Genomic DNA, 13,393 nt, shown 5'->3' on the forward strand with positions numbered 1-13,393 from the left:
CACAAACATCAAAGTACCACAAACTGAGTTTTACTCCATGCACAATTTCTACACCACCACCTGTTCCTTTTAATCTCTTGCAATCTGAAACTTTTCTTATCTTGTCATAAGGTTGGTTCATCTCACACTCCTGCAGAGCAGGAACAAAACCCAAAGGGCTCTGTGGTGGGCCCTACACAGACTTGCCTGCATTATCTTGGGTGCTCTGAGCTATCCCACTTTGTTTCCAGAGGCTGGAAAGGGAAGGTAAAACAAAGAGCTCAGTGTAATTCTACTCTCCTCTCACATTTCAGGTTTTAATCACTTGAATTGATCACAGAAATTAATAAACCCATCTGGTGTAACAGCACTTGGCAGCACTTCCAGCCCTGGTACTTATCACTTTACATCACTCTAATCTGATGTGCTTATAAAACATTTATTTCTCATACCAGTTCTGGACACTGAAACATCTCTGAGCAGTTCTCCAGGTTTTGGGGTTTTTTTGAGGCATCCCTCTTAGCCCCATGTAATTGGGCAGGGGCTGTCAGAGGTGTCTGCACTGTACTCATGGCTCCCTCAGCAGATAAAACCACAGAGTCCATCTGCAGTCCCTGTCTGCCTCAACCACCAAGGTTCTGTTCAGCTCCAACTGGCTGAACCCTTCTGCTTAATTCTCCTCAGCCTCCTGAGATGGCAGAGGGAGCTGGAGGAGGCTCTGAGGAAGGGCAGAGGAGCTGGCAGACACTCCCACACAACATCTCCCTGACTGCTGTTCTCATTTGACATTCAGTTTTATTTAACACAACCAGTTTCAGGCCAGCTGTAATTTCCCAGGTGCTCCAAACACACAAATCCAGCTCATTCCAGTCCTGTCAGTTAAAAAAAGAACCCAAATACACAACAACTTCCTCAAATCTCACTCAAGTGTGATGCATTTTTGTGCTGGTATTTGTTCCAGGAGGGGATTTCAAAGCAATTGTCCTTCCAGGTTATTCAGACAGATGAAGTGCACACTGGCTAAGGCAGGGGATGTAAATGTAAATGTAAATGTAAATGTAAATGCTTTATGCTTCCCAGGCTGCCTCCTGCTTTATTTTTGGTCTTTCCAGGTGTGCCCAACATTAGAAAGCACAAATTCCTTGCCAAAAGCTCCATAAGCAGAGGAAGGTGGTTTAGATTTATGGTCAAGAAATAGACATATGTGTCAGTTTTACTAACAGTGGCTAGGAATCACTACAAATTGATGCACTTTAGAAGTAATTTCCTTTATGTTGCACTGTGCTCTGTTAGTCACACTGCACATTGGCTCAGCCAGTTCTACCTGGAGAACTCTAAAACAATCCCATGAATTTCTGCCACTTTCACATCTACAAGGTGAGAAACTGAGCACACTGACTGCACCAATGCAATCAACACTGCATCTTTTTGCCTTCTAATTACTCCTAAATTTTGTACAGAACATGACAAAATGCAGAAGTGCAATGCAGGTCCTGCTGGCCACAACAGCTCCCACACTTGCTGTTCTTCCCTCTCCAAAATAACAACATGCTTTAAATAACCAGGAATATGATTTCTCACCCAAGGTTGTGCTGTTTTATTGTAACCTCTCTGTACCCTTCAGAAAAAGCAGGAGAATTTTAAGCTGCTGTATGAAGATGCATGGAGCACCTGGCCAAAGCTTTTTAAAGCCTTTTCTTTTCCTCTGACTGTTCCTAGGGCAGACCCACCCTACAACTAGCTAGAGAGTTTATGAAGACAACTCACCCCCAAAGAGGGGAGAAGCCCAACTCCCTGCTTGCCTAACAAGCTGCAAATACAAAACCTGAAGAGAGGGGAAGTTGTTTGCTCCAGCTTGGGGCAGAGCCAGGAGCTCTCCTAACATAATACCAGCACCAACTGGACAATTTTCCTGTTATTAAAAAAAATTAAAATAAAAAGTAGAGGCTACTTTTAGAAGTCTGCTTTGATGTAAGAACCTTGGCTAGCTGAGCACTTTTAACACAAGGAGGTTCAGGTGAACTCCTGAATATTTTTTTTTTTATTCTGGAAAGGCTCCCCAAGCCTCTGCTAAGAGTAGGATGTTTTCATCTTTGCAGAGGCTGCCTGAAGGAGTGACATAACCCCAAGGGAAGCAGAGGAAGGAGCAGCACCCCATGCTTACCATCCCCTTCATCCACCACTGCTCGGATCACCACGGGGAACACACCTCGATCCAAGTCAAAGTTCAGCTGAGGGAAAGAAAGGAGATGAGGTAGGAGATCCACAGCAGGGGGTTTAACACCAGGGAATGTCCCATAAGGACACAACAGAGAGGAGGACTGCAAATTCAGACACCAACTTTCAAAGGCAGAACAACTACAACACACATGCACTGATATGGCACTGAGGCTCAAGGAGCAGAGATTTCACTGCCTGGTTTGGAATTTTGCAAACAGAGCCACAATATTGCTATGCAGTAAAAGCCACAGAGCTTAATTAAAACCAGGCCCTTGTCTGTTTGCAGTCATGGCTTCAACTAACAGGAGAGAGGCATTCCTGTATTCACCAGTGTGAAGCTGCCCCAGACCTGAACTGCTGCAGTGAATGCTGCAGGATGTGGCCCTGAACCACAACAGGACTCTAGAGCAGTGCTCTCCAAACTGTTGTGACTGGTCATCCGATCAGTAAGAAATGCTGAGCAGGTATTCCCAGTGTCTGGGTATTTTTATTTCTAAGACACATACATGTGCTGCACTCTTCCTGCACTCCAGTCAGTCATCCTGCATGCACCCCACTTTGAGATCACTGTTCTAGAGAACCAGTCAAAAAAACAAACCCAAAAAGCCCAGGAAAACAGAGAGCAAGACAGACATTTGCTGCCACCCCCTGTGGGTGGCAGGGAGAGGAAGGCTGAGGAGCAGTTCCAGTGCCATCTCTGCAGTTTCCCTCCTCCCAGATGTTGGGATACCAACTGACCACTGATACCAAAGTCCCTTCTTTGGGTTTCTTCCCTCTCTGCCTGATCTACCAGCCCAGATCCCACAGAGTGTTCATACCTGCTCACCCCAGTTCCTCTCATAAACCATGCCATGCCAGCTGGCAGAGGGTGTCTGCCAGCCATAACTTCAAGGCACTAAATGGAGTCCAGGGCTTTCTGAGCCAGGAGGGGTGGGGAAAGAAAGGGACACTGGGAAGCTCCTCACCTCATCATCCTTCCAGTCTGAGAAATCAATCTTGAAGGAAGGCAGGGAGAACTGCTGGCTTACCCCCCTCTTGTAGTGAACTGTCTCTGACTGCAGGGAGGGATTCTTTGTGCTGTATCTGAAGAAATGGGGAAAAAAAAAGAACTTGGTGTAACAAACAAGTGCTCTCTGCCAGGCTCCCATCCATCCCCTCCTCTCTGCCTCTCAGGACTCACAAGTGGCAGCTCTCAGAGCTGGCAGGGGCTGGCAGCCATTCAGTGGGGAGACAGAAAGGGACAGGAAAGGTCAAAGCCAGGAGGTGAGCAGAGGGAAGGGAAAGCAGTGCAGATGGGCAGGGGCTGAGTGGATCCATCCTGACCTGCCTGGGTGGCAGTGAGGTGAGGCAGCCTGGCCAAGGCCAGCTCCCCAAACCCAGGGATGCAGCATTCCAGCCCAGCACACACTGATCTTCTGCAGGAAACCCAGGAGAACAAATGATGATCTTACAGTGGCACCACCCAGCCCAGCAAGGTGCTGAACGTTCTCCCATGCAGGACAGCTCTGCAGGCAGGAACTGCTGGCTCACCAGCTTCCTGGTAAGCAAGAGCCCTTCCAGATCAGGGAATCCTTGCTTGAAAAAATAGGATCCTTGTGAGGACATTCAGCTGGAATTCTGGAGCACAGACACAACTGCAAATCACCTCGTACCTATGCAGAGGTTGGAAAGCTCCAAGTTCCTTCAGCCTAACAGCTCTTTGTGGGGCACAATAGGAAGGGATGGCAATTACAAAGCTTTCTAGAGCTGAGGTAATGCCTTCTGGTTTCTGTGAGCAAGGAGCAAGAGGGCTGGGCAGCTCACTTCCAGAGGGGGTGAAGCAAAAATTGTGGGAAAAGCCCCAGAGTCAACCAAGAACTGCAGAGCTGCACAGCAGAGATGTGAAGATGGGGCTGGAGGATGGCAGAGGTGACCAGAGAGGGCAAACCTGAACCTGGAAGTGATGCTGGGGGAAGTTCACACTCAGGCAGCTGGAGGTTCAAGAGTCCCCAGTGCCAGGGAGTGCAGGGCTCAGGCCACCCAACACCCTCTGAGGATCCAGAGGACTTATCAGGTGTCACAGGATCCACGTGAGATTCTGGAAGGCTGTGACAAGAGCCTGGTTCACCACATGCTCTCTGCTGTTCCTGTCAAGGCAGGTGCACTGTGTTCTTTGTGACAATACCTCACCCTCCCCAGGCCACTCTGCACTGCCCTGGGATTGTGCTGCTCCACCCTTCAGCTTTAAAGCACAGTGTGGGAGAGCTCAGGCTGACAGGTCTTTTATCTGGGAATTACAGAGAGAGCAATTGAGTGAAGTTTTATTTACTGAGTTGTCAAGCACAATGAATAGAGCACGCCTGCATCCAGCTCCTTTTGTGGTGCTCTCCAAGCTTCCCAGCTCAGCAGAGAGGCACAAATCTCCCTCTACAGCTGGGAAAGCAAGGGCTGAGGAGTGACCTATCCATGGTGACAGCAAATCAGGAGCCTCCCAGGAATAAAGTGCAGAGGAGAGAGTGGAGGTCAGAGATGCCTGGGTGACCTGCACCCCAGCAGTGGTGGGTGAGGGGTGTAACCATGCTGCTGGTGGGTGCTGGAGGACTTGCACTTACAGCACCAGAAGCCCAAACCAGTCTGCACCAGGAGGACAGAGCAGAACAACACTTGGATGGACTCCTGCTCTCACCACCACCCCTGAGAAAAGGAATGAACCAGGAACACAGCTTTCCTGAGCTGAGCAGTAGCACAGCAGTACCACACAGGCTTCCCAAGGGAACCAGCTCTGTGCCTTGGGCTGTGTGACTGCCCAGCTCCCATTGCCACAGGCAGCTTGGACAGGAAGCTGAACCCCCCGGCAATGCTGCAGACCCCCAGGCAGCAGCCAGTGCCCAAGCTACTGAGCACAGGAGCCTGGGGAACACCCTGGAAGCACTGGTGACCCCAGACTGTCACAGAGATCCATCATCTCTCCGAGGTGATGCACAGGGCCCCCTGCACAAGTACACACCCCTGGGAGACAACTTACCAAGAGCAAGGACCCTGCATATCAGTGTCTAAATGACCTCTACCATCCCCAGCTCTTTATCTGACAGAATCTGCTGTATTCACGGGTCCTCTACCCCCTGCCTGTGCTGCTGTGTGATTACAGCAGCTCTGAGGAGCCAGGGAGATGCATTACAGAGAAAGAGAGCATGTACTAAGAATTAAGGATGGCAGAGAAGCAACCTCTGCCTCTCCCTGGATAAAGGCAGGAAGCTGAATGTTTGGGTTTGCAGGCTGCACCAGACCTGGTCTCCATCCACACCACAGGTTGAACAAATCCAGCCTGCAGTCCCTGGCAGCTCAGGCAGACCTGCTGCATCCTAAGACTGAGTTTCTACTCTAGGAGAAAACAAACTCCTCCCCAGGCAGCCCAGACCCTGGGGCAGCCCCTCCAGGGTTCTGCCTCCAGCTCCCTGTGCTCACACCTCCAGCCAAGCTTCCAACTCAGCTCCCACAACAGCCACACAGGAGCACAAAGGTCAGAACTCTGAGTAACAAGACAGAGGGTTTGTGCTGCTCACTGAAACCCACAGAACTCAGCTCTCCAGCCTCTGAACTCTGCACCCTGCAGCATTCCCTTGGGGATTGGAGTCTGCCTGGATCAGAGCAGGCTCTGGCTGGAAAGGCTTGTGCCCAGCAAAGCAGCAGCACTCACCTTTGCCTTCTTCAGCCAGAAGGAATCTGAACAAAGGATTCCCACAGATCCCTGCAGGGCACTGCACTGCAGCCCCAGCACCTTCCAGAGGCCCTGAGCAGGCAGAGGTTATTCAACCACCAGAGGCCCAGCTCCTAGGCAAGCTTTGCTGCAAACACCCCTGTGCCCAGCTCCCACTTTCAGGTGGATTTCATTTTGTGAACCAAAGTACTGGAACTCCCACATGCAGACAGCAGAGAGTCCCTGCAGTGTTATGTCCACCTCCAGCTTAGCTGCAGGGGGATGTTTGCCATGAGTGTAGCAGGCACTGCAAAGCAAACAAGGAAATGAGATTTAAAAAAAAATATCTATTCAGTACATCCATTTGAGCATCAGCAACACAAGCAGCACAGGCCTGAAAAAGGGCAAGGCTGACCTATTTTCATCATGTTTTTTTCTCTTTATAATGAGAAAACAGTTTGGCAACACTGCTAGGCTACAGAAAAGAAGCCTTTCTGTCCAAAGAGGAAGATCTTGTTCATTAGAATGGGCTGCAGAACTCAAACCTCTCACATCTCCTGATCTGGTGGCACATGTCTTTAGAGCTGGTTGGTTTAGGTGCTTCCAGCTCTGGGGCTGGTTCTTCCCTTGAGGAAACATCTGCTGCTGTCAGGTTTTAACCACACAATCCTTCCTGCTGCTCAGCAGGATACCTGCAGCTGGAAAAAGTCCCAGGGGCCCTCCCAGGAGCAGGCTGGCAGTGTGCACATCCAGGCTTTCCCCAGGAGAGGAGAGAATGTGTTTGGAGAGCAGACACAAAAAGAGTGTGGACACCTTTGGAACTGCTCCAGCAAACACCTCCTGACCCAGAGGCTTCCAGAGACACCTCCACTTGGACCAGAAACTGCTGGGTACCTTCCCTGGGGCTGCCAAGGTGAGGACACCTCTGCATACACCAGCAGCCACACATTCACCTTCTCCAGACCCCCAGAGGTGTGGATACATCCCCTGGGATTTCAGGGATCAGGAGAGGCAGGCAGCACCTGGGAGCTCCCTGTTCCCAAGATCCTGACTGGGGAGCATGGAGCTGAGCACAGCTCTCAGCACCTCTACCTAGGGAAGCCTGAGACAGGTTAGGACAGGCACTGAGACAGCCCCCAGCTCCCCAGGGAGCCCAGCCAGCTCCAGGGGAAGCTCCCTGGCTTGCAAAGAGAAGACCAGCTAGCCCTGCTAGCCCTGGAGCAGGGCCATGGCACCCAGGGCACCTCTGTGGCTTTTGGATGAGCACCAAGCAATGGCTCTGCTCAGGGACAGCCCCTGCCCTCCCTCCCTCATCCCACAGTGGATGAACACAACACAGATCCCAGCTGGAATTCCACATAGCAGGAGGGCTGATCCTATCAGGATGAGTGGGTTTTCCAGCAGAGAAGCAAGAAAAACTTGTTCAGCACTGGTAAGGAGCCATGCAGCAGGCTGGGGACTGGCAGAACATTTCTGCCTTTGACAAGGGTCCAGAAAGTTTCTCCCATTTTGGGACTTGGCATCAATTGAGGAGAGTGGAAAAAAAATGTTTTAAAGAGTGTTTTCTTCCCAATCTTCCCAATCAAATGCTGGACTCAGCAATAGGAGGTTTTGAATTTCTCTACAGCTTTTGCATGTGGTTGTTCCTTGAGTTAGCACCCAGGGAAACTGAGGAAAAGGAAAAACTGCCAGGCCAGGCAGGGGAAGCTGCACTCCTGTCTGTGCATTAAAAATGCAACTGCTCCTTTTACAGCTTTCAGAGTGCAGCCCAGATTGGTTTTTTTTCCACCAGAATTTGAAAAGACTAAATAAAAGTAATTATAGCACTGCCCTTTCTGAATTGCTTTGCAAAGCTGAAATCAGAGTTTCAAAAGGCTTTTACTAGCAGCCAGCAAATCCAGAGAAGCAAAGATGCCTACTTTGGGCAGCTGCACTAGCCCCAGGACGTGCTTCATGAGCCACTTCCACATGGAAAAGCAGCCTGGAGTCAATTAAAGCAGCTTATGAAGTCTATATTTATATCTCACTTCCCCCATCCCTTATTATCTGCACATCTGCATGAAATCAGGATCATGCCTTCCAAAAGGTTCCCTGGCTTCTGGTGCATCCCTCCACACCCCCTTCTTGATGAACATTTCTTGTCCAAGAACTCCAGAGGAGGGACAGACAGTTCATCACTCCTATGCTACAGGGAAATGAAAGGATGATTTATTCAGTAAAAGGCCAGCAGTGGAAGCAAGAGCTGAATCTGAGTGCTTTGACTTCTGACAGAAAGGTTTGGTGACCTGGAGACTGCTCCCACCCTCCCAGGGCAGCAGAGTATTGTCAGCTACTGAGGTCCTGATGCTGTTTGCCCCCAAACCATCAGCACCACATGCACAGAGCCACTGATCAGCCAAAGCTTCTGGCAGAGGCAGCCAAGAGCTTCTGCAGCACGGATCCTCCTCAACCACAGGACAAGAAAGCTTTGTGCCATGGCCACCAGCAGCTCCCAGGTCATGCTGGGGACAGCACCTTTTGGCCACCTTAGCTTTTAACAGAGAGAGGAAAATTTTCGTAGTCTTCTGGGATGCTGTTGATTGGGATGGTTTCAGTGTGCCAAGTTAGAGAAAAAGGCTCTGAAATCTGTGGGGCTGAGCTAGCAAGAGATGGGAAAGGCTCCCTGGATGGTGCTCTGACCATCCCTCCCATGGACAGCCAGAGGTGGCAATGCAGGGACCTGGGGGGAAACCATCTCCAGGCAGCCTGTGGTTCTCGGGGTCCCTGATTCCCAGAGGGGCCTGGGGTGGGTCTCAGCCTCACAGACTCACTATGGACATGTCAGAATGAGCATTACTCTGGTGGCCCAGGTGCTGTTGTCACAGGGAGCACAGAAACCAGGGAGTCAGGAGTTCTGGAACAAAGCAGGCAGTGTGTGGAAGGGCAGGCTGGTTGGGTTTTTAAATTCCATAGAGCACCTCTCTGACAAAGCACACAGCTGGGAGTGCCTCTCCTGCACTGCACACAGAACTGCTTCCCCAAACCCAAAAAACAACCCAAAAGGGAACATGAGAGGATACTGGCTACGTGGGAGAGGAAAGTGATGTCCAAAGCTATCAGAATATATAAAACAAAACAGAGAAAGGGGAGATCTCCTTCTCCCCCACCTGTGGCCACACTGCCCTCAGGAGTGATTAATGAGAGATGTCTGACCTGTCCCCCAAGAGCTCCTGTCCCCTCCAGCTGCCCACAAGCTCAGGACTTACACTGCCATCCCACCAACAAACTCTTCTGTGGCCTGGCAGTAGATTGTGATGGCAACACGGGCATCAGCATCAAAAGTGAACTCCAGGCTGTAGAGGACTTTCTGCTTCCCATTCTCCTCAGTAGGGCTGTCAACATCATCTTTATACCTGCAAGACAAGGTGGGAGGATCAGAACGTGTATTTATCAGATACCACCAAGACCTTTCTTTGAAGATTTGACTGAGGTTGTTAAAGGGAGTTATGCAGTGATGGTGCTGAGGGATCTCACCCAGCCTCACGATGCCAGGACACAGAATGAAACAAGAAAGTGAACTCTCAGATGTCAAACCCATAGGAGGAAAAAAAAAAATCTTCCTCCTTTAAAATGTTCACACTCAGCTCAGTGTTTGGGCTGAAGAAATCCTGCATGGGCCTGAGGAGTCCCAAGCCTAATTCTTTAAACTCTGCAAACAAAATGGTGCATGACAGGCAAGACCAAGGTCTGTGTCACACGAAAGAACTCCTGAAACTCAACAGAAGGTACCTGCAGCATGGCAGAGATGATATTCAGATCAGAAAGCATCTGAATAGAGGAGCCTCAAATACCTTGAAATGTGTAAATCATCAGCTCAGCCTCTGATGCTGCACACATCCACTGTAGGAACCAACATGCACACCTTCAGCTGCAGAACAGGGGCATGGTAACCAACACCAGTGAGTTTAGGAGTTGTTTCAAGCAATGTAAAGGTGACTCCTGCCCTGGCTATGGGCCACAGTACAGCTGAATCCCACTGTATCCCAGCACTTCTTCTCCCTCCCTGCTGCTGGAAGAGGCAGTAACAAACCTGGTGAAGAAGGTGGCCAGTGCTTGGTTTGGTGCCTGGCTCCAGCCCCACTCATCCCTTGGCATCACCTTAGCTGCCATCGTGGGTCAAAGCCAAGCAGCTGAACTGTTCCAGAACAGCTTGGCACCACCTCTGACTTCCAGGACCACTCAGCCTCTCCCTTCATTCCTCTGCCTTGATGGACACACTGCACTGCTGAGAATAAACAGAAATAAGCTGGGCATCCCTCCACAATGACCAGCTAAAAACTGCCAAGGGAATCCTTATTTACTGAGTTCACTGAGATGTAATAACTGCTGCCTAATTAAGAGGGTTCCAGCAAAAATTTTACTTAACAGCACACTGAACAAGAATGAAATGTTCAGCTTCAGCAGTTTAATACAGGAGGTTGAAAATAAAATTTAGGAGCAATATAAATGAATTCCTAACAGAAATATTTGAACTAATGTAACCCTGATGAATTACTGCAGCACACACTTGCATTCCTGTCTGAAGGACTTGGAAAGCTCCAAACAAGGCTTTTGCCAGAGGTTCACCCAGGTCAGAGCAGCAAATTAAGCTAGAATCCACCCAGAATGCTAGTCTGAAAAAGAAAAATGCCAAGAACTGAGAGTCTGAACAGCTGCAGCAGCCTGGATACAGTGCAGACTCCAAAGATGGTATTTTCACACAGGTTAGTGGCATTCAAAGAGTAAAATCACAGCATTTGAGGGTAGTAAACACAGAGAAACACAAGGTGGAAAACACAGGGGTCACCCCAACATTTAGTGCTGGACAAACCCAAGAAGACAGAAGGCAAAAATCTGCTCACAGGTGTGGGGTGTCTGGAGAAAGCAGCACAACTCATCTCTTGCTGTGCTGTTTTCTGTGGATCCCAGGTGAGCAGGGAAGGAGAGGGGAGCATGATCCCCAGGAGCCCACACACTTATCACTCCTTCCAGAAGAAGTGGGGTGGGGGAGAGCCCTGCCCCAGGCAGGGGGAGCTGGAGGTTACTGCACAGACCTACCCTCACTGCTCATCTGGGGAGGGGGTGAAACAGAGATGCCCAGGCACATGCAGGAGTCAGAGATCAACACCACCAGGAGTCTGGAACAGCCCCAAGGAAGAAGCTGAGAGCCCTGGGGAAGAGCCCATCACAGAACAGCCAGGTCACTACTAAAACCTTTGGCTGCTCAGAGAAGCCACACAAAGCACATGGGCTCCTGGGCCACCCTCCTGCTCCAGCCTTCACCTCTGCACCTCCCTGCCAGAGCTCAGGAAGTGCTTCCATCCTTTCAAGGAGAAAAGGGGTTAAGCCCAGACTAGACTAGAATAGATCTGTTGCCCAGGGAAACCACTGACTGAGAGGCCCCTACCAACTGCAGTGCCTGGAGAGAAGGTGTCTGTAGGCTGCATCTGCTGGGAAGGAGCAGAGCCAGAGCCATGTCTGTGCATCCCTGGAGCAGGGGACAAAGCCCATGTGCCTGAATGGTGACAGCAAGGCTGGGAACACATCCTCCTGAGGCAACAGCCCTGGTGCTGGAGGTCAAGAAAGTTGTGTGCCACATGGAGCTGAAGTGAGGGAAGTCTGGGGGAGCTGCTGTGCCAGCTGGACCTCAGAACAAGTAAGGACTGCTCTGGTGCACACTTCAAAAGGCAGAGACATCTCCTGCACCCCAGGAGAGTCAGCAAGGCAAAGTCACACACTGTGCATTCCTTCCACCTTTGGAGAAGTCTCAGCAGACAGGGAGGTGGTTCAAGAGTGGTTAAACAGAGCTCTTATGAGCACTCTGATTTAGTCCAGCCCTAGAGACAGTGATGAGGGGAGGTGGCAGAGGTGCATGCAGAGCTTCAGGCAGCAGTGTCTGTGCTGTGGGGCTCAGCCATGCACCCAGGGTAACCACAGAGCAGAGGGACTGAGCACCTTGGGCAGCAAAGAGCTGATCCAGAGTTAGGAGGAACAAGGCAAAGCAGGGTGACCAAGGGAGCTGAGGCCACTTGGTCTGACACCACACAATGGGAATGCTGGAACTTTTTGATTGTCTGTTAAAGAATTAAAAGACAAAGATATCATTAAGAGCAGCCATGACAATTTTATAGAACCCAGTTTCATCCTTTGAGGAGATGAAAACGTTTGACCCACAACCAAGACAACATCCAGGATAAATGCTAAATATTGCTTGACTCAGTACTGTGACACGTGCAGTCCCACAGTGTTAGAGCAGGCACTAACTGAAGTAAGGATGAGCTGACACCTCTGTCAGCACTGCCTTTCCTGGGGGGAGGTCACCACCAAAGGCAACTCTCCTGCCTGGGGGGCTCTGCAGAGATCTGTGCACAGTTTAACACCATCCAGGGGTACAGAACAGCAAGTCCCAGCACCTTCACCATCTCCACCATGCCAGGAATTGCTCCAAGGATCAAGGTCAGCCCTGCTGTGTTGGAGAGGGAAGAGAAGGGATTTCACTTCACTTCTTCACAGCACTCACCTGTCTCACCTTGGTCCCTGTTATCTGCCTCCCTCTCAGCTCCTTATCCAAGATGCTCCGTGGTCCCACCACCCTCCATGATATTGCTGCTGTTCCAGACACATTCTGGAACCACTATATTTGCTGATTCCTTCAGCACTTTTTTTCCATGATGCTACCAGAAGCCCAAAGCCCATGCTGAAGCAGGGAAGCTCTCCCAGGAGGGCTCCACCAAAGCCACTGCTCTGTGAATCTGTCTTCCTCCTGCAGCTGGAAGTGCTCTCAAGGTAAGAGTGCCCATCAGGTACTCCAGCTCTGAAATAAAGCTTCCAGCTGAGAGCCAAGAGAGACACAAGGCAGACACGAGGCAGTCCTTTTCTCCTTAGTGCTTAACATAAAAATCATGCTCCCCCCCCTGAGGTTCACAGAGCCTCATCCTGCTGGAAATGAAGCACTCACAACGTGTCGAAGACTCAGAATTTCAACATCAATATCCAGGTTTACTGCTTCTCTCCAAAGCTGCTGTAAATACTCAGGATTTGGCAAAGCTCAGAATTTTGTCTGGGTAGGAGGCCCAGAGCAGGTATTTCCTCATTTTCCTTCCTAAAACCCTGCACTCCAGACTACAGATCAACGCCCTCTTCACAGCTGAACAATGACTTTGCAGTGAAACAGAAGGAAAAAAAAACAAAACAACAAGCTTGTAAGGACTTTACCATCAGAACCTACTTTACACCTAGAGATTCAGCATCACTTTATGTGGTGGAGGAGGTGGTAAATTAAACTTAACAAGTTTAAGGAAGAATGTGCAAGCCTCAACCACTGGTTGCAAACAAGCTCAGCTGGAGAGGACACGAAGTGTCTTTATGTGCACAGTGGGAGAAAGGAAAAGCCTCTGGTCCAGAATGGTGGAAAAGCACAAAACAGAATGTCCCCTTGGGGACTGGCAATTAAAATCCTGATTTGGGTCTGCATCAGTACAAAATGAAATAGGGTGATGC

The 13,393-nt window shown here is 50.0% G+C and overlaps 1 protein-coding gene across 3 annotated transcripts in view; it reads right to left on the reverse strand.

The window, feature by feature from the left end:
- MGRN1 (mahogunin ring finger 1) overlaps positions 1-13,393 on the reverse strand; it is a 31,649-nt gene that overhangs the window by 10,685 nt on the left and 7,571 nt on the right. For all 3 annotated transcript variants that reach the window (XM_030459489.1, XM_030459488.1, XM_030459487.1), the window contains exons 4-6: positions 9,121-9,267; positions 3,165-3,282; positions 2,144-2,210 (exon numbers count right to left, since the gene is read on the reverse strand). In XM_030459489.1, the coding sequence (XP_030315349.1) occupies positions 2,144-2,210; positions 3,165-3,282; positions 9,121-9,267 (332 nt within the window). The remainder of the gene's footprint in view (positions 1-2,143; positions 2,211-3,164; positions 3,283-9,120; positions 9,268-13,393) is intronic.

This window comes from Calypte anna, chromosome 14 (assembly GCF_003957555.1).
Source record: "Calypte anna isolate BGI_N300 chromosome 14, bCalAnn1_v1.p, whole genome shotgun sequence".
Taxonomy (NCBI): Eukaryota; Metazoa; Chordata; class Aves; order Apodiformes; family Trochilidae; genus Calypte; species Calypte anna.